Consider the following 27321-nt stretch of genomic DNA (forward strand, 5'->3'; position numbering starts at 1 on the left):
ATATTCTAGAACTCCAGTATATCATGCTATTGATTGTTAAGAACCACTCTTTTGTTGGTGTGATACCATTATTTTAGTATTTAAAAAATCTGAAATCGGAATTATGTCTTGAGAAGTACCTAAGAGAGTTAAACCCAGCATTGAAAGGGAGGCTTTACGATTTCTCAAGGTGTCTGGGCTAGTGAGTGAAAAAGATTGGAAGTCTTAACACAGATTTTCCCAGATCAAATTCTTTCTAGTTCTACTTCTTGAAAGAAGTATTTTTAAAAATTATTTTTAGCATTAACCTGAATATATAAAGAAGGAGAGTCTCCCTAAAAGAGAATTATAAAGAACAAAGACTCAGTCTTACCCTCAAAATATCTGCACTTCCAATGGGGTCAGGTTGATAGCAAAAACAATCAGTGTTCAGTGGTGGAAACTCCTTATCTGTTTGATTGATTTGTTTTGTTTGTTTGAACAAAGGCTGTTTCATAGCAGAAATTAAGAACCAGGCATCTTGCAAATGGACCGCTGGGCCTTAGTAACAAAAACTACAGCTCACTGTCAATAAAAATATTGACGTCTTTAATAAAAAATAAAAATTTCTAAAATATTATATTAGCACATAAAGATAAGATTACTTGTAGGTAAAAGATGAGAGAAAGAAATTTGGATTTAGTTTATATTTAATCTCTTAACTATTCCTCCAGCTAGTATAAAATATGAAAAATCATTCCTAGTGGCTAGAAAAATTTGCCCCCAAACTAGGCTCACCATCAAAGATGTCACCATTGATACACATGGTTCTTAAGATCAGACCTGTAAAAAAAATCAAATAATTTAATTCATTTTCAGGATTTATTTTTTTCGCTTTTTGTAATGTTAGTTTATTTGGTATAAGTATTTTTTTTATTGCATTTCCCCTGCTATTAATTCAAATTAGAATGGTAATGTATGTTTAATATTTATATTTTTGAAATTTAAGTTTCATTTAATGTTATATGTTTATACATTTTATAGGTGACATCTGCCAAATATTTCGTTTTAATGATTTTTAAAAATTTTTCTGAATTCTGAACAGTTTTTAAATAAACAACAGGTATTAATACCCGGTTATCAATACATTATGAAAGAGACTTCCTTGGTGGTACAGTGGTTAAGACTTTGCCTGCCAATGCAGGGGCTGCGGGTTTGATCCCTGGTCAGGGAGATAAGATCCCACATGCCTCGAGCCCAAAAAAAAAACAAAAAAAACACACCAAAACATAAAACAGAAGCAATATCGCAACAAGTTCAATAAAAACTTTAAAAATTGTCCACATCAAAAAAAATCTTTAAAAAAATACATTATGAAATAAATATGAAAATATCACTATGTCATTCTGCTCCAATAGTGTCATCATGATTTTCTGTGGCTCTTCTTAATAATGCCACTTAAATGCCAGTTCTAGTCGGCTGAATGTGCAAGTGAATGTTCAGTGTATTTTTTCTGATACTCCCCTCCCCAGTGCCTCTCTCTCCTCTGAACAGCTCGTTATTTCTTCTTCCTAGGGGTGTCTTCTGACCCTGCAAACTCGGAAAGGGGAAAACAGCTATTTCCTGAGCATCAACTCTGTGCCTAAGCACTGTGTTCCATGCCTTCCATAATCATCTCATTTAATCATCACAATTATTCAGTGTGGTCCTTGTCAAAATCTCCATTTTATAGCTGAGGAAATGGACGCTAAGTGGTGTTGAATAGCACATGAGCTGTCACATTTCTGAGAAGTTGTCTGGCTCCTCTGTGCTGAGCCCAGTGTCCTCTTCCTTCTGCTTCACTGCATCAGGACTCTCGGTCTCCTTTTTGTGTACTAAGTCTGCAGAAATTGCTTTATTGCACACCTACACAAGATACTTTGTTTTTAAAAACTTGAAGTATTTTTTCAATAATTAAATAGTATTTTATCTTCAACTAAGTTGGAGGTGGGAATAGACGACCTTTATGATCTTCTCATTCCCTGAGGGGGTCTAGAAATGACAAAGAAGGCAAATGCCTAAAATAGCAAAAGGAATGTGGTGAAACAACCCAGAAAACATCCTGAGGAGCCCTTCATGAGGAAAACAGAAACTTGAAGACATAATGAACATATTATGCTTTCTCCTAAAGCAAAAATACAAATTGAGCATCTTACTTGCTCTTCGATATTGAAACATGTAGAGATTTTCTGAATATTTATTCTCTTTAGGTGATTAGGATTAATGATGTCTTCCATTTGTGAAGCACTGACTGTTTGCTAAGCACTTCAAATTTGTCAGCAGTTTATTGAACATTGCGAACTCAGCAGGGTTCAAACTCCATAGGGTTTTATTTTTTCTTCAATCACTGCTTTAAAACATGCTCCGTTGAATCTCCCCTTCCCAAGACTTTATGGCGTCTCCAGCAGACGCCAGTTTTCTGAACTTTTCAGGTTGTAAAAGATATACTCCAGTGCCATCCACTTCCAAGGAGAGGGGGCATCTCTTGATGATTTCCCCCCTTCCCCACCCCACACATCTTCTGAGCCCTTTGCTGTGCTGAAGACAGGGAGACAGAATTCTCAAAGGGAGCGGAAATGTTTTTACTTACCGATTGCCACCATGATCTCTGCCCTCTCCCAGGGCAACCATCCAAATCTGTACCTCTTGGGAGACACCTGATGATTCTCTGGAAGGCTCTTCTGCAGCCTCTTCACTGAGTTGCCACCTCTCATGGGAAATTAGCTCCAGTGGACCTTTTCCAATCTCCCCCAGCTCCCATCCCTATATAATCCATTCTACAAGCTTTTGCTGCTGCGGTCTCTTCTTAGTCACACGTTACGGTGGGGTTCCAATAATTCAAGATTTCCATGGTATCCACTTGACTTAGAGAAGTCTCATGCATCTTTTTCCTGCCAGATAATGGAAATGTGCCCTATTCCCCTACTGCTCATTTTCTCTACCCTGAGTTTTTTCCCTAATTCTCTTTCCCATTGCTTACATAGGCACAAAGTGCAGTTTAGCAAATCCATTCATTGCATAAGTAGGTATCCAACTGAAAAATGAGATTCCAGGCTCAACTTCTTACCAGCACCCCTGTCCCCAATCTCTACAAATCATTCTCTTGGGGAACCCCGTTGGTTTATTTTAGAAGGAGCACCCTCCAAGAGTGGAAGGAAAAGACATGGAACTCTTTCTGAAGCTGAAGATTACAATTCAGTAGTTCCCTCAAGATTAGATTAGTGAGTAGAGAGTGATAACTGAGGCAGCAGAATGAATTTGCCTCTTAATAAATCTCAATCATCTCTTTGTCCTCTAATTATCATCTATTTTCCCCAAGTTTGGAGCCAAGTTGCCAGTTCTGAGACAATAAGAAAAGTCCCACCCAGTATCTTATCACAAATGCAATGTATATGAACTCCACACAATTCTGAATGATAGGTATTATTATGACTTAGAGTGAAGCTCAAAAAATAATCAGTGTTATGCTGTGAGGGGAAGAGAATTTCCATCATCTCATACCATGCTTGGCACTAGGGCTCAATAAATACTTATTGAATAAATAAATAACATGACTGAATAGCCAAGGTCATGCTTAGGAAGTGGAGAAATGACATTCAAACTCAGTTCTTTTTGACTATCAACATCTCCCTAAATAAAGTGTCATCCTCACACCAACACTGATTATAACCACAGCCCAGTGTTATAACATCTCCTGTCTGACTCAGATGTATGTTTCAGAGAAATTATCTCATTTCTCTCCCCATACTGGATTCTAGCCCCAGAAGGGTTCCATCTACATACATGTGAAACCAATTAGCAGGTCCTAAGAACAGAATGAGCTTATCCTGCCTGAGCTTGGCTTTCTATATTTTGCAGTTGCATATGGTTGGTGAAATCACTGCATGGCAGAATCTTTAACTTTCACACAGATCATTCTCCCCTGAGCTTTTCTGTTTTCAGTTGCTTAATAAGCAATAAGGATCTGTGTGACATTTATCATCTCTTAATTACTGTAGGTTCTCAACTTCAGTGTCTTTATAAGGCTGGTGAGTTACTTATAGGGACTTTAAACTCAAAACGTATTGGGTGGGTGAATGAGTGCATGGGTGGATGGATGGATGAATTGGGTGAATGCTTACATTTCAGGTAGTTGACACCATGTAAATGTATCTTGATTAATCAGCATTCCGTAAACCAAAAAGCAGCTGAATCTTAGAAACTTAGAGAACTATGCAAACAGCTCTCCAACAAGAAGCTATACCCTATACAAATATAGGAAATATATAAAAAACTCACTTTAAAATACTTACTTAAAAATTGACACTTGCCAATTATAGTGGAAAAAATATTTTAAAATATTTGGTTATAGAGCTGAGCCAAATGGAGACACTGAGGATTCGGGAAGAGCACCTCTGAGAGAAGATAAACGTTTTCTTATCACTTTACCAGCACTGGTTGAATTTCAAGTAACCTTTGTGTTCCTTGCCAAAGCTACAGCAGAGGGCTAGCTTGGGAGGGCAGCAACTCAAACCCTGCCTGTACCTGTATGAAATGGGACAAGTTGGTGGTTATTCTCCTCAGGCACTGCTTCTAAGGTCCAGGGCCCGAGGCTATGAGATGCAAAATGAATGAAAGTACAAGGAATGTATTTGCATTTGGCTTTGAATAGCATGATTACGGCGGCCCAAAGATATGTAGTGGTCTCTAACAATCATTTAAAAAACAGCAGAAACTAACACAACATTGTAAAGAAATTATACTCCAAAAAAGATATTAAAAAAAATTTTAAAAACTAACCAAGGTGTTGAGAAGTGCAGGGAAACAGTTTGTAGGCTTGGTTTGGAAGGCTAGAGGATCAGGGCGGGGTGGTGGCCACCCAGCACCACACAGGTCCCCTTCTGAGACAAGAGAGAAGCCTTGGTGTCTATTCTTGGCATTGATCTGACTCTCTCATAAGTTTCTGGCAACCTCGCACAGAGAACAGCGTGTTCCCTGCTGAGTGTATACAGGGCTTCAAAAACATGTTTGTGTGTGCAGCCCAGTAGGCAGGGCCTGGCTTAGTCACTCTTTGCCAACTACTGCCTCTCTGGACTGTCAGGAGGAAGACTTGGGCTCAGACCTGCTGTGCAAGTCCTGGTGTTTCTGAGATGCCCAAATAATCGGTGCAGAGATCAATTTTTAGGGAACCTGAATGTTCCTGTAGACCATGGTCCAATAAATATTCTTTTGCAAGAAGTAAATATAGACTGAGTTTCAGCTGACCTCCTATTATGGTCACAAAGGCCTCCTTTGGATACTTGCACCTGTTTTCCAGGGTTAGATCTTCCAGCTTGGCATGATTACTCACCCTGTGGGAGCTAAGATAATGCAGATTAGCTCCAGCCCTGGGTACTGCCAGCCTGAAGGGACTGACTCACTCCCTGCTCCTCACACGGCCTTTTCAGGAGAGTGAAATCTGAGCAGAAGAAGGGATTAGTCAACCTGACCTAAGGGACTCCTGAGGGGGTGTTTGGGGTTTCCAGTAAACAGAAAAGGGGTTATCAGAATGACTTTGGGCTCCTGGGCCCTGTGGGCAGGCAACACAGGTCCACTTGTCTTGGACTCGAACAGCAAACAGCAGCCAAAACATTGTGGAATATCTTAGGGACAAACTATTGCAGATCAAAAGACATCGTCATTATAGACCTATTCTTGTAGACAAGGTAGGTCTATAAAAAAATGGGGGCCACCATAGAACTTTCTGAAATCAACTGTTGGAATTTCTTCATCTTTGAATATAGCCAGCACTTTCTTTAACTACTCCTAACACATCATTCCTAGTACGGTCTTGCACTGTAGTTTACTGAACGCCCAGTCTTACCACACTCCCCTCTCCCCCTTCCCCTGCCCCCCCACCTCCACCAGGTACTCTCTTCTAAGTGTCATGACTCTATTGGACTTCTCCATCCCGCTGTTTCATTAGCCTCTCAAATTCAACTTGTCCAAAATTATTCTTGTCATAAGAAACAGTATAGTATAGTGGTTAGGAAGCAAAACAAATCACATAGGTATTGGTATGGGACCAGCTGAGCTCGAATCCTGCCTATGTGATCTTAGGTAATTGCATAACCTCTCTGTACTGCAGTTTAGTTGTCTAAAATAAACACAGCAGTACTTTCGTCACAGGGTTGTAGTGAGAATTAAATGAGTTAAAACATGTAAAATAATTAGCACCATTATCTTTGCCATATTAGATTTGCCATAAGTAATAGTTAAAAGAATCAATGAAGTAACACATTCAATGGTGAATCCAATATTTAAATGCTCAAGCTATTAATAACAAAAAAAGTCAAAAAGTGAAATTACAGAATTTGAGAAGCCCAGAGTGGAGCAGCGATTTTGACAGTTAGTAACCAGGTAACCTTGGTTAAGTCACATAACTTTTCTGACCCCTAATTCCACACATATAAAATAGGGATGGTACTAGCAGCTGACAAATGCTGGCTGCTGACTATGTGTTAGGCATTACTGAAGCACTTTTGAAGCATTATAAATAACCAGACAAAGATTTAATAATCATTTCAGAATAATCACTGATGATAGAGAATGTAACATTCTTCTCTTCATTCATTCAATAGTTATGTTAACTCCTACTAAATGCTAGGAGTTGAGATGCAAAAGGAACAAATTGCAAAATATTTGAACAGGCAGTCCACCAAAGAAGATAAACAAACAGCCAGTAAGCATGTGAGAAGCTGTTTAACATGATTAACTCTCAGAGAAATGCAAATTAAAACTGCAAATACATATCACTGCACACCCATTGAAATAGCTAAAATTAAAAAGGCTGACACCACTAAACGTTGATAAGAATGTGCACCAACTAGAACTCTCATATATTGCTGATGGGAGTGAAAAAATGTCCATCACTTTGGAAAACTGTGTGGCACTTTTTTATAAAGTTAAATATATGCCCACTGACTGACCTTTCGATTCCACTCCTAGATATTTACCCAAGGGAAATGGAAACATGTCCACAAAAAGACTTGAGCAAGAATGTTTATAGTAAGTTTGTCCATTGCGTTAGTCAAGGTTCCCCAGAGACACAGAACCACTAGGCTGTGTGTATATATACAGAGAGAGAAAGATTTATTTTAAGGAATTGGCTCATGTGATTATAGGGACTCTCGAGTCTGAAATCTGCAGGGCAGGCTGGAGACCCAGAGAAGAGTTAATGTTTCAGTCCTGAATCTGAAGGCAGTCTGGAAGCAGGATCCCTTCTTCCTCTGAGGACCTCAGTCTTTTTCTTGTAGGCCTTCAACTGACTGGATGAGGCCCACACATGTTATGGAGGGTAATCTGCCTCCATAATATGGAGTGAAATGAGTTTGCGTACACTCAAAATCTGATTTAAATGTTAATCACTTCTAAAAAACACCTTCACAGCACCATCTAGATTGGTGTTTGACCAAATATCTGGGTACCATAGTCTAACCAAGTTGATGCATATAATTAACCATCATCCATCATTACCCCAAACTGGAAATAACCCAAATGTCTGTCAACAGGAGAATGGATAAACATATTGTGGTACGTTCATACAATGGAATTATTACTAAGCAATAAAGTACTTTTGTACTAATAAAGAGGTACAAACTACTGATACATGGAAAAACATGGATGAATCTCCAAAATATTACGTTGAGAGAAAGAAGCCAGACAACAAAGAGCATATACTATATAATTCTATTTCTGTGAAGTTCAAGAGCACGTAAATCTAACCTCTGGTGGTAGAAATAGCACAGTGTTGCTTTTGGGAGGTGAGGATTTACTGAAAAGAAGCAGAAAGGAACATTCTGGGGTAATACATGTGCTCTTTATCTTGATTAGAGTATTGATTACACAGGTAGATATGTTTATAAAAATTCATCCAATTATATATTTAAAGACTGTGCATTTTGCTATATGTAAATTTTACCTTAATCTTTTGAAAAACTGAAGAGATTACAGTTCTTTCCTTTAAGAAGGTTATAGCCTAGTTGGGGAGACAGTAGGCAGACTGATGATACAGCATGGTATGATGAATGAGGCACTTAACCTAATTAGCTTACTAAGGTTTTCAAAAGAGTCAGTGGGGAGTGAGCACAAGTATTTCTTAAAGTGCCCCATGAGGGCTTCCCTGGTGGCGCAGTGGTTGAGAATCCGCCTGCCGATGCAGGGGACACAGGTTTGAGCCCTGGTGCGGGAAGATCCCACATGCCACGGAGCAACAACTACTGAGCCTGCGCTCTAGAGCCCGCGAGCCACAACTACTGAGCCTGCATGCTGCAACTACTGAAACTCACGCGCCTAGAGCCCGTGCTGCGCAACAAGAGAAGCCACCGCAATGAGAAGCCTGCGCACTGCAACGAAGAGTAGCCCCCACTCACTGCAACTAGAGAAAGCCTGCGTGCAGCAATGAACACAGCCAAAAATAAAAATAAATAAATAAATTTTTAAAAAAAGTTAACCATGTGCCTGGCATTGTACTAAACATGCTCATTTTATTTACTTTCCCATCAACTCTACAATGAGGTAATTACTGCCCCTAGTTGCAAAGAGAGAAATTGTCTCAGAGGGAGTGGGTGGCAGAGAGGAATTCTAATCCAGTGTGGATGACTTGGTTTGTTAGTCTGTGTGCCCAGCAATTCGGCTACATGATCTCCAGAAGCAACTCTTGTGCTTTTCCAAAAGAGAGTACCTTGAGACCTCACTGGTACAGTTGTCTGATAGCGCAGCAATACGTGGGATGCTAGGAACCCAGACTGGGTGATCAGGTCCCCTCTCTGGCATTGCCAGGGCAGACGGACCAGAATTGTGCAGGTCTCGTTTTAGAAATTTTCTCCTTACCTCTCTGGTAGTTTTTGCTTCTAGCTTGACCCTGATCTCTAACCTGTAATCTATTGTTAAAAAGAAAACAAATTCTTCCATAATTGTGGCTTTCAGACTGGGCACAAAAAATCAAAGAATTAGAGCATGAGAAAGAAGTACAAATTGTCCGTTTCTGGATGACTTATGTGTCACTTTCATGCATCCAAAGCAAAGTTACAGAAGACACTGGTCTCATCAGTGGTTGACAGTCCCTAGGAATACACCAGCATGGCCTCTGCATGGCTCACACTGAGATCCTGGCCAAGCAGAGGCAAAAAATACACTAAAAAATGAGGAAGAGAGATAAGAAGAAAAGGGAGAAGAAGAGAGGAAGGGAGAAAGAGAGAAAGGGAAGTAGGACAGAAAGAAACGAAATCAAATGAATGGAATTACTAATGAAACTGCCCATTTCTTTGCTACACAGAGAGAAACTAACTGCAATTTTATTTTTCTTCCAGATTATGTAAACACAGGATAGAAACTGTGGTTCTAAGACCTCTTCCTGATTGCCAGATCTCTCTCCTATGAAGGGCAGAGCAGGTTTGTTTGAAACTGTAACCAGGAGATTAATGAAAGTTGCCACAGACCTTTTTGTCTTCCTTGAGCTTTCCGGTTTAGTTTTCTTCAGAGCTGCATTTTTTTTAATTTTACTTTTTTAAAATGAAGTATACAGTTGATTTATAATGTTGTGTTAGTTTCTGGTATAGAGGAAAGTGATTCAGTTATTCATATAAATATATTCTTTTTCAGATTCTTTTACATTATAGTTTATTGCAAGACATTGAATATAGTTCCCTGTGCTATACAGTAGGAACTTGTTGTTTATATATTTTATATATAGTAGAGTGTATCTGCTAATTTCAAACTCCTAATTTATCCCTCCTTACCTTTCCACTTTGGTAACCATAAGTTCGCTTTCTATGTCTGTGAGTCTATTTCTGTTTTGTAAATATGTTCATTTGTAGCATTTTTTAAGATTCCACATATAAGTGATATCATGTATTTGTCTTTTTCTGTTTGATTTACTTCACTTAGTATGGTAATCTCTAGGTCCATCCATGTTGCTGCAAATGGCATTATTTCATTCTTTTTCATGGCTGAGTAGTATTCCATTGTGTGTGTGTGTGTGTGTGTGTGTGTGTGTGTATACCACATCTTCTTTATCCATTCGTCTGTCGATGGACACCTAGGTTGTTTCCATATCTTGGCTATTGTAAATAGTGCTGCTCTGAACGTTGGTGTGCATGTATCTTTTCAAAATAGAGTTTTCTCTGGATATATGCCCAGGAGTGGGATTGCTGGATAGTATGGTAACTCTATTTTTAGTTTTTTAAGGAACCTCCACACTGTTCTCCATAGTGGGTGCACCAATTTACATTCCCACCAACAGTGTAGGAGGGTTCCCTTTTCTCCACACCCTCTCCAGCATTTATTATTTGTAGTCTTTTTGATGATGGCCATTCTGACTGGTGTGAAGTGATACCTCATCATAGTTTTGATTTGCATTTCTCTAATAATTAGCGACATTGAGCATCTTTTCATGTGTCTGCTGGCCATCTGTATGTCTTCTTTGGAGAAATGTCTATTTAGGTCTTCTGTCCATTTTTTGATTGGGTTTTTTTTTTTTTTTTGATATCGAGCTGTCTGTATATTTTGGAAACTAATCCCTTGTTGGTTGCATCATTTATAAATATTTTCTCCCAGTCTGTAGGTTGTCTTTTTGTTTCGTTTATGGTTTCCTTCGCTGTACAAAAGTTTATAGTTTGATTAGGTCCCATTTGTTTATTTTTGCTTTTATTTCTTTCGTTTTGTGAGACTGACCTAAGAACACATTGCTACAATTTACGTCAGAGAATATTTTGCCTATGTTCTCTCCTAGGAGTTTTATGGTGTCATGTCTTGTATTTAAGTCTTCAAGTCATTTTGAATTTATTTTTAGAATTGAGAGCTGCTGGTAGTTCCACTGCTCTGATTCATGGCAGGGAGAAAATTCTCCTACACTGCCTCCTTCAGGCCAAACTGCCAAGAGCAGAGAACCATTAACGAAGTCAGCCTGGAACAGTTTGCCTCAGAGAGTTTGTACCACAGGAAAAAAATCATTGCAGTTAAAATGCAATAAAAAGCCCGTGGTCCATGCCATGCATGTCTTAGAAACTCTGTATGTCCTCAGACGTATTCCACACAATGTCTCCCACCCAGCAGACGCATGTACCATCTGAGCATTTATTAAGGTTCAACTATACACAAGACACTTTAGATGCTTTACTTGCATCATTTCATTTAGTTCCCAAATCAGGTAGTTAATCACTACTATCCAAATAAAGAAATTGACACATGGGTTAAGAAACTGGCCCAAGTTCACACAGTTATTAAGTGGCACAATCAAGATTAAAACCCAACTACTGAATTCCAAAATTCAGATTTTTACCCCCTGTGTCACACTGTATTGCTAATGCACGGGAGCAAAGCTTTGCAGTTTCTTTGTATGTATCTTTATCGTAGAACCAGCCAAAGTTACTTAGAAACAACGCTGTTGCCTAAGCTTTTCTCTGGTGGATCATCCTAAGAAGAGGCCTTTCATTGTCCCTCTGACTTCAGCAATACTGGGAGTTCTGGGGCTCCTGAAGGACTGTAATTATGTCAATGCTTCTGTAAACAATTTATCACTTGAACACTGCTGTGGCGAGAATTATAAACAGCGCTCGAACTCCAAACGTTGCCTCTGTCCCTTCATCCTCTTTTGCCCTGGAAGAAAGGTTTCCTTTTTTTTCTTTCATGCAATTAAAAAAATTCTTTAGCTTTTTGATATTAAAAAATGCAAGGCTATCATTCCTTTTTGCTCAAGTAAATTATTCCATCTGATTGGAGTGTGTTACATGGGAAGAAAAGGGATTCTTAATCTTTTGTTTAGATTTTTTTCACATCTAAATCTTCAGAATTGTATATATATTTTTTTGGCATGGAAGGAGAGTTGAGGTTAAGGGTAAAGGCAGTTATCTGCATTAAGCCTCATAAGATGCTCTGAAAGTCATATCATATAAATGTTATGTAGTTGTATCATAATTATTATTACTATAAAAGTTATAGGGTTGCAAAAGAATAATTATGGTAATAATAATATTCCATTGGTTTCCCATGCTGCTTCCCCATGGTTCAAGATGTTTCATAATTTGATCCCACCCAGCCCTGCCAACCTTATTCTCTACTCTCTACAACAAATGTTCATCTTCTACTTGTGTCAAACTTGTCTAATCGGTGACGGTGAATGCTCATTGTATGTTATAGAGTTAACCCTTCACTGAGGCTACGCACCTTAAACTCCACCCCTTCCGCTGTCCTACTTTTACTCAAATTATTACCCAACCCCACCCTTCTTCAGTTCACAGCTCAAGTCCACCTGCCTGATCACTGGTCCACAGTGACCCCTCTCTTCCCTCAACACTGACAGCACTTACTATGACCACCAACTGAGCTCTCACTGACTTATCACAGTCTTATGTGTGTTTGTGCATTTGTCAAGATCCCTATAGGAAATAAACTGCGTACTCAATAGGGGTGATTGAAGAGAATTTCATCAAGGAATATTTATAGAAACGTAGGTAGCAAGGAATGATGAAGCACCTGGGACAGAGGCAACAAGAGGAAGCCTTGACTACCCTAGGTCTGAAGGAAAAAAGTGGAGAACAGTAGCTTAGGAGAAGGGCTCATAACGGGAGCTGTGGCCTTGAGGAAGGAATTCAGCCACCATTGGAGAAGAGCCACCAATTCTCTTCTCACCAAGAGAAGGCTCAGCAGGGAAGGAGCCTGGAAGTGTCCCCATCTCTGTCTCCTCCTGCTCTTCCGTCTCCTGCTGGTCTTCCCACTGAACCCACCAAGAAGCCAGGGGAAAGGAGTTCGGCTGATGCAGCCCATGAAAGTCATCCTGCCAGGACCCTGAACAGGGGAGAGAGAGAGTTTGTGTTTTGAAAGGCAGCTATGTTTTTTTGTCTTTCTTCCTGAATTAAATTGATTATAATCTCCATTGGTTCCCACCTCTTCTCAATTAAACAGGTTCAGGTTCCCTGAAATCTGATATGGGGCAGTGAATAAACGTCTTCCCTTGTTGACTCTGGGCAATGTCTGGGCTCCTGGACCTTAGGAAGACCCCTGGTACCTAACTTCTACTTCAAAATCACCTTAAACGTCCCATGATGATAGTTCTGTTTTGTCAATTCTAATGTGCTTGATTAAGCACTAAGAATGAATCCACTGGTGTCTTTAATTTAAAAAGTACAAGGTGGCATCATTATTATATTTCCTTGGCTGGATTAGCATATATTTGCATAGTTGTTATACAATATCATTGAGGCATACCTCTAACTGAGAAAACCAATTACTAAAGAAGAAATTTCAGCACACCTAATCTACTTAGTGTCACTACAATTTAAAAAAAAGAAAGAAAACGGAAAAAATAAGAAAAGAAAGAAAATAATCAACTGCCTCTTGAAGGATATTTTTGCATATTTCATGCATTGATTCTCATCAGTGACAAGTGTGACCAAACATAGGAAGAAGGCAATTTATCACTGAAATATAAATTTTGAAAATCATTTCTAATCAACCATTTTATGGCAGGCTGACAGAAAAATAGCTCAGTTAGATAGCATCTAATTTAAAAAACCCACTGTACACCTTTTTTTTTTAAACATCTTTATTGGAGTATGATTGCTTTACAATGTTGTGTTAGTTTCTGCTGTATAACAAAGTGAATCAGCTATACGTATACATATATCCCCATATCCCCTCCCTCTTGTGTTTCCCTCCCACCCTCCCTATCCCACCCCTCTAGGTGGTCACAAAGCACCGAGCTGATCTCCCTCTGCTATGTGGCTGCTTCCCACTAGCTATCTATTTTACATTTGGTAGTGTATATATGTCAGTGCTACTCTCTCACTTCATCCCAGCTTACCCTTCCTCCTCCCTGTGTCCTCAAGTCCATTTTCTACATCTGCGTCTTTATTCCTGTCTACCCCTAGGTTCATCAGAACCTTTTTTTTTTTTTTTTTTAGATTCCATATATATGTTAGCATACAGTATTTGTTTTTCTCTTTCTGACTTACTTCACTCTGTATGACAGACTCTAGGTCCATCCACCTCACTACAAATAACTCAGTTTCGCTTCTTTTTATGGCTGAGTAATATTCCATTGTATATATGTGCCACATCTTCTTTATCCATTCATCTGTCGATGGACACTTAGGTAGCTTCCATGTCCCGGCTATTGTAAATAGCGCTGCAATGAACACTGTGGTACATGACTCTTTTTGAATTATGGTTTTCTCAGGGTACATGCCCAGTAGTGGGATTGCTGGGTCATATGGTAGTTCTATGTTTAGTTTTTTAAGGAACCTCCATACTGTTCTCCATAGTGGCTGTATCAATTTACATTCCCACCAACAGTGCAGGAGGGTTCCCTTCTCTCCACACCCTCTCCAGCATTTATTGTTTGTAGATTTTTTGTTGATGGCCATTCTGACTGGTGTGAGGTGATACCTCATTGTAGTTCTGATTTGCATTTCTCTAATGATTAGTGATGTTGAACATCCTTTCATGTGTTTGTTGGCAGTATGTATATCTTCTTTGGAGAAATGTCTATTTAGCTCTTCTGCCCATTTTTGGGTTGGGTTGTTTGTGTTTTTGATATTGAGCTGCATGAGCTGCTTGTAAATTTTGGAGATTAATCCTTTGTCAGTTGCTTCATTTGCAAATATTTTCTCCCATTCTGAAGGTTGTCTTTTCGTCTTGTTTATGGCTTCCTTTGCTGTGCAAAAGCTTTTAAGCTTCATTAGGTCCCATTTGTTTATTTTTGTTTTTATTTCCATTTCTCTAGGAGGTGGGTCAAAAAGGATCTTGCTGTGATTTATGGCAAAGAGTCTTCTTCCTGTGTTTTCCACTGTATACCTTTTATTCTTACTACATAGTAAAAAACAAACAAACAAAAACTTTGAGCTACTGAAAGTGAATCTTGCAGTGAATTGGTACCAACACTCCGCTCTTCCTTCCACATTTTGCACAGAACCACACACATATTAGTACTGAATAAATTCTTGAAAGTGAAAGAATAATTAAATGAAATCCTCCAATCCTCCCTGTTCATTCATTTTGATATGCAGTAACCCTCAATGCTGGGAATCTCATTGCCAATCCATACTCCTCCTGCTACAAAGTTAACCTTCACCTACTCTTCCCTCCAAGAAGATGGAAACAGCTGATCAACCCTCTTTATCCACAGGATACATTTTCAAGTGACTCCACAGCCTTCATTAAATAGTAAAAGGAGTGATTGCATCCTTGATAAACCCATTTACAAAAGGGCAAAGTTTCACAAATTAATCAGTTTGCCTCTTTGCTAATCCTCCACATCAATGTTATTTCCGTCTCCATCCTCCACCTCAAAAAAGCCCAGGAAGGTCAGGGACCTGGTTTGCCTTGTTCCCCCTTTGATTCCCAGCAGCCAGCAAAGTGCCTGGCACATAGAAAAAGCTCAAAAAGTATTTCCCAAAGGGAACAGAAATCTACCACACATCACCTTCAGCTGTAGCTTCACTCTAAGAAAATATTACTCACTGATAGAAAGCTCTCCCTAAATAATAATGATTATGACAATAACAAAGGCAATAATAATATTAAAACGCTTACTGGGGGGGCTTCCCTGGTGGCGCAGTGGTTGAGAATCTGCCTGCCAATGCAGGGGACACGGGTTCGAGCCCTGGTCTGGGAAGATCCCACATGCCGCGGAGCAACTAGGCCCGTGAGCCACAACTACTGAGCCTGCGCCCCGCAACAAGAGGGGCCGCGACAGTGAAAGTCTCGCGCACCGCGATGAAGAGTGGCCCCCGCTTGCCACAACTAGAGAAAGCCCTCGCACAGAAACGGAGACCCAACACAACCAAAAAAAAACAAAAAAACAAACAAAAAAAACGCTTACTGAATGTCATGCTCTGTTCTGTGTGCTTTAATGTACTAACAATTTAACACTCTGATGGGGCTCCAGACACACTATTCCCATAGATAGCACCTTGGCATAGTGACTAATTTAAGCTGAAGGAGTTTAAGAAAACAGCAGAAGCAGGAAGATCACTCTGACCATCCCCGCCCCTTCTTCCCTGAAACAAATCATAAAACCCTCCTGTGGGAGGTGCCCTCCCTAAATCTGGAGGAAAGGAGCATCCTTATCTTCTAAGACAAAGGGACACCAAGAAGAATCCTAACGAATAGGTCCCAGTTTCCCCCAGTTTACTACACTGACCTCATACTCCTTAACCTATCATATTGCTACACAACTGTCCACTCATCATCAAACCTAGCATAAACATACTCAAGTCTGTTTCTTCAGGGTCTTCATTTCCTTATGAAGGCTCCCATGTCATGTGAAACTTATATTCAGTAAATTTGTATGCTTTCCTCCTGTTAATGTCTTTGACCCAGCCAAGGACCCTAAAAGAGTCAAGTAAAACTTTTTCCTCCCCTGCACCTCAAAACAATCATATAAAAGTTTTATGAAGTAGGTACCATTATCATTCCCAAAATGAGGAAATTGAGGCATGGAGCAAGCATGTCATTTTCTCTAGATAATGGGTCAAATAAGGATGAGAGTCAGGATATAAACCCGGATAGATGGGCACCAGAGCCAAAATTCTTAACATCTAACGGTAAAGAATCTGTTTATACTCCAAAGGAAGTGACAATGAATTCCTTCCATATATTAGCTATGGTGTCTGTGTTTCAAAGAAAATAAATGAGTAATTGGATTTTTCAAAAAAGTTTTGAAAGTGTGCCGTTTAAAACTTCAAGAGTTCTTCATAAACAATCAGATGAGTAACAAAAATATAAGGCTCAGCTGTTTTTTCCAACATTGATAAGCCACTGCAAATGGTTTGTTACTTTTCTCATCCTTACCATCAGCTTTTTACTGCTGTGTTTTTTATTAGAAGCCGCTGGGTTCAGGATGGAAGGACAAAGTGACAATGTAACACTAGGTGATTAAAAAATAGAACTCAAGTGTGTCTAGCTCCTGAGAAGGGAGAAAACTGGATGGGTGGTTTTTCCCTCATATCAAAGATTCTTCTTCCCATGTAACCTACAGTCATTAAGTGACTATTTACAAAAAGTAACAATGGTATCATGAGGATATAATTTCCTCTGTTTCTCCTGCCCATGGTTGCTTGAATGGTGAGAATGAAAAGAAATTAGAAACCCAGGAGGACAGAGATGGTGACAGATGGAAGAGTATGATTCAGTACAATTTATTATTATTAAAACACTCTTGTTCCTATAGCAATAGCCTGTGTTTTATTTGTGTTTACCCTTTACTTTCTTTTGAAAGTATTATTTATTTACAGGCACATTTCCTCATTCTCTTTTTCTTTCCCAATGTTGAATAAAACAATGAATCATGTAGAGTTCTTCAGTCTAACTGCTGTAAAGTCAGCTAGGAAAAAGTCTTATCGGCAAATAACTCACAAAGATGAAAGGAAAGAGAAGAGCTTTATTTAAGTCCTCTAAATGAAAGTTCAAAGATGAGGAGAAATAACTTTAAATCCACAAATAAACCATTCAAAGCAAGTAGTCCTGTATCATATGCTAGATTAACACAGAATGTTTAAGCACAGCAGGCCAACTGAGATACGTTACTTCCCCATGCAAGGAACATCCTCTCGCTCTGTCCTCAGCATCAACTTTATTGCCTAAGTCACAGCATCACAAATATTTCTGCCAGAATATTCCTGAAGCTGGAGGGCAGCACCTCTGCCTGGCATTCTAAAATGTGTTCTAACACCACTTGCTGCAAGCAAACTGTTTTTTGAAGGATCATATTTTCTATGAATAGTTCATACAAATACAGTATTCTATTCCATAATACAGATCTTATTTTAGTACAAAATATTTCTCCCAAAATATCTGAGTAGAACTGATACTTCAGAAAGATTATTGTATCCACTTATGATTTTTCCTACACAGCACCAGGAATATGTAAATCCCAGTATGCGAAGCAGAGTCTAGGTGTCAGGCTAGTGGAATATTTGACATCATCTCTACTCCAAACTCAAGCATCTAAGGTTAAACAAGATGGAGAACCACACACACACCACAAAACAACAACAACAACAAGAAAAAAAAAACCCTGCTCATAACTGGCAAATAGATTTGTTTGTGCTTAATTACTTCTGCTGTAACCTCTAAAAGGCAATGCTAAGAGTCAATGAGCTTATCTAAAAGTGATTAGCCAGAACAAAAAGTGAAGCGAAGTTGGCCTCATAGACCATGAGGTCCAAAGGTTAATCATCTACGTTTCTCTTTCTGCAAACTGCTAACAAACCTGATTAACACACTAGTCTTTCCAAGTTTCTCAAACTTTTACCATTTTCAAAAAGTCTTTCCATGTGCTTTCCGCAGCTGGCCGTCGCCAGCAAAGTGCCCCTTATCTTCTAGCTAAAATGCTCTGAAATGTCAGTCTGTTACATAAAAAGACCAAAGTAATCAACCTAAGTCTTTCCCTTCGCACGTTTCCTTGCACACATTTTCCTAAACTTCCTTGTCACACACACATGGGAGCCACTGAGTGTGCAATATTTTCCCCAGGGAGTCTGGGAAAGCACTACGCACGAAATCATTCTAAAATAAAAATAAGTACATGTGCCTGGAAACTTAAAGTGAATCCATTTACATTTACACTCATAGCAGCCGGAGATCTCTCTACTACACACAATCCCTTCAGTCTTTATCATCATGCTTCAAAGAAAACCACACTTCACGTCAGAAACATGACTTTGAAAGGCAAGCACTAAGAATGAATCTGCACCTCTACTCTTGCCCCTGACATTTGACACTGCAGTTCCCTGCTTATGTGTCCGGATCCTCTGCTAAACGGTGAGATCCTGGAGGGCAGGAGTCCTCCCTTCGGACTCATCTTTGCATCTCCAGTCTTTGGTTCAATGAGAGTGTGTTAAAATGTCCATTTTGACTTTCAAGTGGACTGATCTTTGTTTTTCATTTCTAATTTGACTCAAAGATTTCTTTGTTTTGACTATGCTCGTGCTTTCTTCACTAAAAGTAAGTTGAGGAGCTTAGTATATGGAAAGGAGTTTGCAAAACTAGCCATAGTAATTTCTGCTAAGTGGGAGTGGGTGGAGGACACCAAGATTAAGAGGCCCATCCTAAAGCCTAGCATTTTGCCAACTGAACGGTACCGTAAACTTATTACTGATAAGGGAGAGAATGAAATTGGTTGTAAGGAAACCTGGGTCCCATTTCAAATGAGATAACATATGAAAAGTCTTACAAAATTATAGCAGGCACCAAGTAAGAGCACTGTACATATTAATTATTATTGTTATGTCAGGACCTTCTGGATGCGCTCTTGTTTTTGAGACTACCTTAACTTTACCTCTTGTTTATTTCCCCTCACCGTGATACTCTAGGATTAATGACATAGTGTTTGTAAAGTGTTTTTAAATCCCTGAAGTGTTATAATCAACCCAAGTACCATTTTATTTATGCAAACTGTGTCTACTCAGCGAGTCCACTTAAACATCTAGGATTGGGATCTTCTGTCTCATAAGGCTTAATAAATGATTCCCTCTGGCTCTAAAAGCAAGTACTTTTTCAATGACAATGGGAGGGAAAGCAAAGGAATTACTCTGTGACACCTGCTGTGTAACGTTCTTCGAATGGCACATCTTGATAAATGCATGAGAGTCCTTGGAGAGTTACTGCACACAGTGAAGAGAGAGTGGTAAAAATCCCAGTATCTCTGAAAAGGAAGGCAAGACATGTTAAAGTCAGAAAAGCCTCAAAGTTTACATCAATAGAAATCAATAGTGATGTGTTTAATCCCTACTTTATACATGATGGCAGCTTTCCACGGTCTCTGATGGGGAGGCAAAATTAAACATGAATAATGAAACTAAGGCAGGCTAAGTAACTTTTTAAAGCTAAGATAGCTAATAAGTAGCAGAATAAGATTGCACCTAAGCCATTAGCCTCTAGGCCGTGAGCTCTGTACTCTGTGCCCAACATCTCTCCCGTGCTGGGGACAGCCTGCGACGGCTAAAACCAAGGACATGAGGCTAGGTGGAAGCGCTGGTTCACAAAGGCAGCAAAGTCCATACGTAGCCTGAGGACTCAGCTTTGCCAGTGGCTTTCTGCATGACTCATCACAAAGTTGTTACTACTCTGTTACCTGCCTATTACAGACTTCAGGTTATTTAAAAGTGAATGAAATAATCTATATAATTAATTAATCTATATAATTATTAATATTAATTAATCTCTATAAATAATAATAAGGCAATTTTTTAAAGTGAGTGACATAATCTACACAAAACAATTTAATCTTCTGATAAAAATGCTACAGGAGCAATCCCAAATATTCTTCTTCTTCTTATTATTAAATTCATCTAAATTGATGGGAAGAAAGTAAAACTGTCACCTTTATATAACTGTTCAACTTGCCCTTAGATGGAGAAACTCCCAAGACGCTCCTAAGCACAACCTATTTATTTATTTATTTATTTATTTATTTATTTATTTATTTATTCTCACACCTGCGTTTTATAACCCTTTGTCTTGTTGTATTTGAGTGGCATCCTCAAATTCTTAAAAGCATTCTCAAAACCCATTTTTTGAATTAGAATTTCCTGCACTTCCATTGCAGTATGGAAGTACTTTAGAGCAAAACCCACAGGAAGTGAATTGATGCTTTACCTCTAAGTCATCATCAGGGATAGCTCTTTTCCACTTTACGTTCCACCTGATATGTTCATAGGCATTGACGACAACTTCGATTGCTTTGGGATAAGAATGGCAAGCCTGTATCACCTGCAGAGAGACACCATAGAGTTTCATTTGTTCACTGCACATATATGATTCATCTTTTCCACTCACAGAGACGTCAAGACTTCATGGACCGATAAGCCTCTTTGGAGCCCTGACATGCTTTTGAGAAGTCTCATGCCTTTGAGTATTCAAACACACTGTCAGCCCCCATGGTGGATGGGAGGATTAATAACATAAGACTATTTCCTTCATCATCCAGGAGCAAGTGAAAAAGAGGTGCTAACAAAGAGGGTGGGGGCCTGATGAAATGCATCCCCTGCTCGTAAAAGCAATTTTGAGAGAGGCTGGTCTCAAAATACACTTCCAGCTGTCTGGGAAATTCTCCTAGTTCTACAGAAAATTTTATTAGCAAAAAGCTGAATGTTAGTAATCCAAGAACTCAAGCCTACTGGTGACTATGAGATAAAACAAACTATAAAGTAACATGAAAGTTAACCAAAGCTGTCTTCCCAGTGCAGTGCCTGAAGAGGACTAACGTCACGTACCAAATCACCCTCACTGGTATTTTAACCTTCATCAGGAATAAAAGATCACATGAAGATTAGTTATTTCATTAGCACACTCTGTTCAACAGTTCATTGACCAGCCAAAAAAAAACTGGAAAGCCGAGTCGAGGTGGCCAGAATTTCCATCAGGAGGCAGAAAGATTTAGCTTTAGGTTTTAGACTAAACTGGATATTTAGCCAACCTTTGATGTTACCATGAAATTTGGACGTATCTGATTAATCAATCATGCAGCCTTTATTAAGTGACAATGGAGGAATATATGAGACATACCCCAAAGTAAAACACACTGGTTTCTGGTGAGAGGCTTACTATAAGAATGAGAAGCAAAAACACGTAAATGAAACAAGAGAAGATCAATGGAGATGTATGGTTGGTTCACATACGTAAGTGTTAGATTATAGGGTTTGAAAAAGAGGAATTATAGAAATTGCAAGAGGGAGAGCTCTGTGAGTGGCGCTAACCAGGAATGATTTCTTGGAGGAGATGAGTTCAACTGTAGATCCTAAATGGTAGAAAGGTGCGTGTGTGTGTGTGTGTGTGTTGTGTGCCTGCCTGCATACACTTATAGGCCTGTCTACATGTGCAGCATCAGCAAATGTAACAGTTGTGTTGAAAGAGAGGTACTTCAAAGGGTAAAACAAAAACACAGCTTCATTATTGCTTTCTTCTGCTCACACAAACCCATTGCCTGGAACGCTTCTCCGCTCCTGGCATGATACCTCAGGCAGGACTCACACCTGTTTCTACTTAATTTTTAATAATAAAAAGTACTCTGGTCACTCTAGATAGGAGAAAAATGTCATTTCAGTAATAAAAATGTCCATTTTAGTTGAATAATTGAAACTCCAAATTTTATTTAAAAGTTTCTCCTCTCCCATAGCCTAGGCTTGTTTCAAGCTGCAGTTGGAAAGGAGGTATTTGTGGGTGTGGTATAATAGGAAATACATGTTTGGTCTTTGCCTCTGGTTCTGGACAAAGAGCTCCTTTCCACCATTTCAATTATGCTAATGAAGTGAGTCTTAGTGGGGCTCCTAGAGCGCTTCAAGAGGTGGACTGGTTACTGGAAAGACCAATCCTTCATTAGAGGATTGGAACTTTTACACACCTTGCCTCCTACCTCCAGGGAAAGAGTTTGATTGAACTCAAACTCCAACATCCAGGGTTGGAGTTTGAGTTCAAACACCAATGGCCAATGATTTCATTAGTCATATCTACATAATGAAAGTCCCTAAAAGATGGGGTTTGGGCAGCCTCTAGGTGGGTGAGCTCATCAAAGTACTAGGAGGGTGACATGCTCCGAAAGGGCATGGAAGCTCTGTGCACCCCCCCATGCCTTGCCCTATGCATCTCTTTTAATTGTCTATTCCTGAGTTTTATCCGTGATAATAAACCAGTATGCCTACCACTAGAAAGGAGGCATGCCTCCACACTTACACAACTTTTTCCAAAGAAATTTTCTTCCTAATTTCCTGGTCCTTCTCAACCTCCAACCTCCACCTGTTGGTATTGGGCAAAAAGTCACAAAACTGGTTTTCCCCACCTCCTTTACAAGTCCTTCATAGGTGGTCTAGCATTGCATTTTTCAATGTGAGGTGGTAAGTACCCAATGTCTTGGGACTTCAGGCAAAACTGAGACAGAAGGATGAGTATTTTAATGCCCAGTTGTGTGTGTGTGTGTGTGTGTGTGTGTGTGTGTGTGTGTGTACCAAGGTCACCTGAAAGAAGGGCCCATGTCAGGAAAGAACTAAAGTTAAGAGCAGGTAAGATGGAGTCAGCTGACAGTACACCTGGAAGGCCAGTCTGAAGAGCTTGGGATTGACTTAATAGGCAATAGAAAGCTATTATGTATTCTTAATAAGAAAGGGTTATATTCAATCAATTCATTCCATTGGGAAACCTTTATTGAGCACTGTGTTTAGCACTGTGACAGTAATTCTGAGTTTATGCCCTGCTTTTGTCTTCAAGGAATTTACAACCTAGTTGAAGAAAAAAGACAGAGGTATTTCAGAGTTCGAGAGCAACATAATTCAGTAAATAATAAGAGGCTGACTTAAAGATCATCAGTGTCCCTTGAGCACCATGAGCAAAAGCACAAAGGGAAAAATAAGGATATCAAGGGCAGAGAGGCCTGAGGAGGCTGAATGGGAGTGCACCAAACGGCTTCTCAGCTAGCTTCACCATCAGTCACGAGAACTGAAGCTGCGAGAAAGAATAAGTAGGGTTTAATGACTAATCAGATATAGGGAGTGAAGACTGCAACTTTGAAGCCTAAGATCAAGTACAAATAGGGGTACCACCGATGGAAGTGAGGAAATAGGGAGGGCATACTAATTTGAGGATGGTCAGATAATGAGCGGGAGGATATTTCCTATGTTATGTCCTAATGTCAGTTAAAAATGTGCATGATAGATGCTCTAATGAGAAGGTCAAGATGGAGAGGGAGATTTATGCATCATCAAGGAATGTGCTGGTTAGGGTCAATCATACTCTAAATGGATATAAACGGAAAAGGTAGAGAACCATGGTCTGAAGCTTGATGCATCCTAATAGGCAGGAGAGAGGATGAAGGAAAAAAATTACAGCTACCATATTTTGAGGACTTATCATGTGCCAGGGCCTATGTTAAATCTTTGCATGTTTAGCTTGCTAAATCTTCAGACAACCTATGAGGTTAGTCCTATAATTATCTCCGCTTTACAGATTTAAAATCAAAGGGTGAGAGAATTTAAATTCAAGGGTATTTAGCTAGTAAATGACAGAGATAGGATTCAAACTCAGGTCTGTGTGACTCCAAAAGTCAAAAATATGTTGAATAAAAATGGTGAGGGGCTTCCCTGGTGGCGCAGTGGTTAAGAAGCCACTTGCCAATGCAGGGGACACGGGTTCGAGCCCTAGTCCGGGAAGATCCCACATGCCGCGGAGCAACTAAGCCCATGTGCTACAACTACTGAGCCTGCGCTCTAGAGCCCACCAGCCACAACTACTGAAGCCCGTGTGCCTAGAGCCCATGCTCCGCAACAAGAGAAGCCACTGCAATGAGAAGCCCGCGCACCGCAACAAAGAGTAGCCCCCGCTCGCCACAGCTAGAGAAAGCCTGCTCACAGCAACCAAGACCCAACACAGCCAAAAATAAATAAATAAATAAATAAAATTTTTTTAAAAACTGGTGAGAGTGGGCATCCTTCTCTTGTTCCTGATCTTACAGGAAATGCTTTCAGCTTTTCACTGTTGAGTATGATGTTAGCTGTGGGTTTGCCGTATATGGCCTTTATTATGTTGTGGTATGTTCCCACTATGCCCTATTTCTGGAGAGTTTTTACCATAAATGGATGTTGAATTTTATCAAAAGCTTTTCCTGCATCTATTGAGATGATCATATGGCCTGGCCTCAGGAGGCATGGCCTCACCTGAGGACTGTGTCAGCCCCAACAAATAGAGCAACCAGAAGGGGCTCTACCGAATAGAGGTTTGAGTCAATGGTGTACTAGAAAATGTTCAACAACAGGCATTTTGTAAAAAAAAAAAAAAAAAAAAAGACTGTATGTATATATGTTTTTAAGTTCATTATAAGTTTTGCTAATATAAAGAATGTGAAGCCCATAATTTACAAATAATAAAATACCCAATATAATTTATTTCCTATTCCGTATAGCCAGTTGGTACTCTCAGAATGCTATCACTGATTTTTATATCAATTTTGTATAGATATGAGTTGTATTCATAGCCAACCTGTGTCTGCAATTGAAGAGTGCATGTAGTTCCTATGTTTACGTTGGTTGATATTTTTATTACATTAAGGAGTAATTGTTTCACAAATGTGAAACAATGAAGACATATATTGGAAATTCACTCACTCATCAATGACATAAGTGACTTTTATGTGGAAGCGCTTAATAGTTTTTTGAATATTGGAAGCATATTTCTCAATGTTTTGCACTATTCACAATGTAAGAGCTACAGACACCACACACTACAAATTTTTAAGTTTAATCTACGTCAGTAACATTCTCTCCATCAATTTCTGAAGTCTAGACATCAACAAAGCAATAAGTTAAGGTCTGATTGGTAGCATTTGCTGATTTCTGTGGTGTAAACACTTGCATCATGGCCTATTTGAGGTCCCTGAACGTATGGTGGGGAAGAGATGTATAGTAACATCATTATATAGTGTTTCCACCATATAGATCCAATATATGCAAATAATATCAGGAGCATAGATACGTAGAGTAAAATAATTGGGAGGTAGTGTGTTTTGAATATTTATTACCTTTGTTTTTAGTATACTTTATTAGTTGTAGGTTTATATGACTTAATTTTTAAAAATCATTGCATTTAACAACCAGCTCACAAAATTCCTGATAATTTAACAATCAGCTCTCGTGAGCTACTGTGAGCCAAATTCTAGCACACAACTCCTTTTAATTGTCCCCAAATTTAAAAAGTGCAGTCATAAGCCATTGCAGACTAAATGTGTATGTTGAAGCTCCAAACCAGTGAAGGCATCAGAACCATCCTGCCCAGTGGCTAGGTCCAAATGGGCACAACATAAATACTTGTTTAATGAGACGATCCGTTCACATACATAGTCTGGGTACAGTGCACAGGGCTGACCTGCTGATAGTGGCTTTTTCAGCCAGGTCTACTTAAATAAAGAGTAATCCCTAAGGGGATAAGCAGGTGGGCTGGAGTTAGACATCCATTGCTGTGGGACCTCTGAAGAGTCAGCATTTCTGAGTATATGGCAAGTATAACTAGAAGGATTTCCCCATGGGTACAAGATTGTCAAGGTGGGCAGGTAATTTTTCCAGGACCTTGGTCTTGGGAAATTGAGGCAAATGGGGCTGCTCTTTTCTCTGCAGTTGGGATGAGGATGGCAGATATGTAGCTCTATGCAAAAGAGACAGACAAAACCTGAGGCTGACTAATTGCTTTGAACGCTAGTTTATAAACTACCATAATAGCATCATAGACTGTTAGGGTTGCAAAGGACCCTAGGGATTATCTAATCCCCCTAACTTGGAGATGAGGAAATTGAAACCCAGAGAGGCACACAGTAAGAGAAAGCATTGTTTTAGGTCTTCATCTGAGTTTAGTGCTCTTTCAAATATATTCTGATGATCTTATTTTAATCCTTAAGTAAGGACCAGTGAAGTGAACGGTTTAAAGACACAGATCCTATTGTACAGATACTTAGAACAAGAAACACTCTTCACTATAATCATTATAGTAATTATAGGCTGGATTTTGTTGAAAGTTCGAAATAATTCCCTTTTTAATGCAAAAATGTTGTTAATAATATGAAAATAGCATCCATCAGACCTCTATACACATCCTTCTCTAAAGACCTCCAGATACATTCTTTCTAGAAGGATGAGCCATGTTGAAAAGTATGCTGGTAATCAGATGAGTAATCCAAAATGAAGATTTAAATTTAAGAGTTACCAGGACAGAGATGACAGCTGAAATTAATCCAAGGCCTGAATCAAGAATATACTTGTACTGGAATTTTGAAAACAGAGAGCGTGGGGAAGTCAGAAGCTTGTAATGAGGCTCTGCACATGGTTTAAGTGTCCACTCAGAAAACTGACCTCTGCTCTGCATTAATTCCCGGGCTACACTCACTCTTCATGCAAACCACACTGATTATGTTTAAAGACACATTGCCCACCTACCCAATACAGGTAATCTGTCCCTAGGTATTCCTTACCTCCCCCTTCCTGCCAAAACCTTGTACACAGAGATGTTGCTAAAAGTTACTCTCCTCCTGTAACACATTACTTACTCCTCAACCATGGTTTCCAGGTTTAGCAAGTAATAATAATGTAGGTTACCAGGTAAATTCGAATTTCAGACAGACAACAAATAATTTTTAGTATAAGTATGGCCCCAATATTGCATGGGACATATTTATACTAAAAGTTACTTATTAGTGATGAATTTCAAATTTAATAGAGCATCCTGTATTTTGTTTGGCAACCCTATTCCCAGCCCCTATTCAGAAACAGTTCAAACTAAGTTATGTATACAGGAATATAATTCATTCATAGTTCAGGAGCCCAACTTCACACA

General features: G+C 39.3%; 1 protein-coding gene across 1 annotated transcript in view; it reads right to left on the bottom strand.

Annotated features, from left to right (window-relative positions):
• Positions 1 to 19249: 19249 nt before the first annotated feature.
• ASB4 (ankyrin repeat and SOCS box containing 4) overlaps positions 19250 to 27321 on the bottom strand; it is a 117047-nt gene continuing 108975 nt past the window's right edge. The window contains exons 8-9 of the mRNA XM_068550623.1: positions 20614 to 20727; positions 19250 to 19660 (exon numbers count right to left, since the gene is read on the bottom strand). Of these exons, the coding sequence (XP_068406724.1) occupies positions 19472 to 19660; positions 20614 to 20727 (303 nt within the window). The 3' untranslated portion in view covers positions 19250 to 19471. The remainder of the gene's footprint in view (positions 19661 to 20613; positions 20728 to 27321) is intronic.

The sequence above is a fragment of the Eschrichtius robustus genome, chromosome 8 (assembly GCF_028021215.1).
Source record: "Eschrichtius robustus isolate mEscRob2 chromosome 8, mEscRob2.pri, whole genome shotgun sequence".
In the NCBI taxonomy this organism is placed as follows: Eukaryota; Metazoa; Chordata; class Mammalia; order Artiodactyla; family Eschrichtiidae; genus Eschrichtius; species Eschrichtius robustus.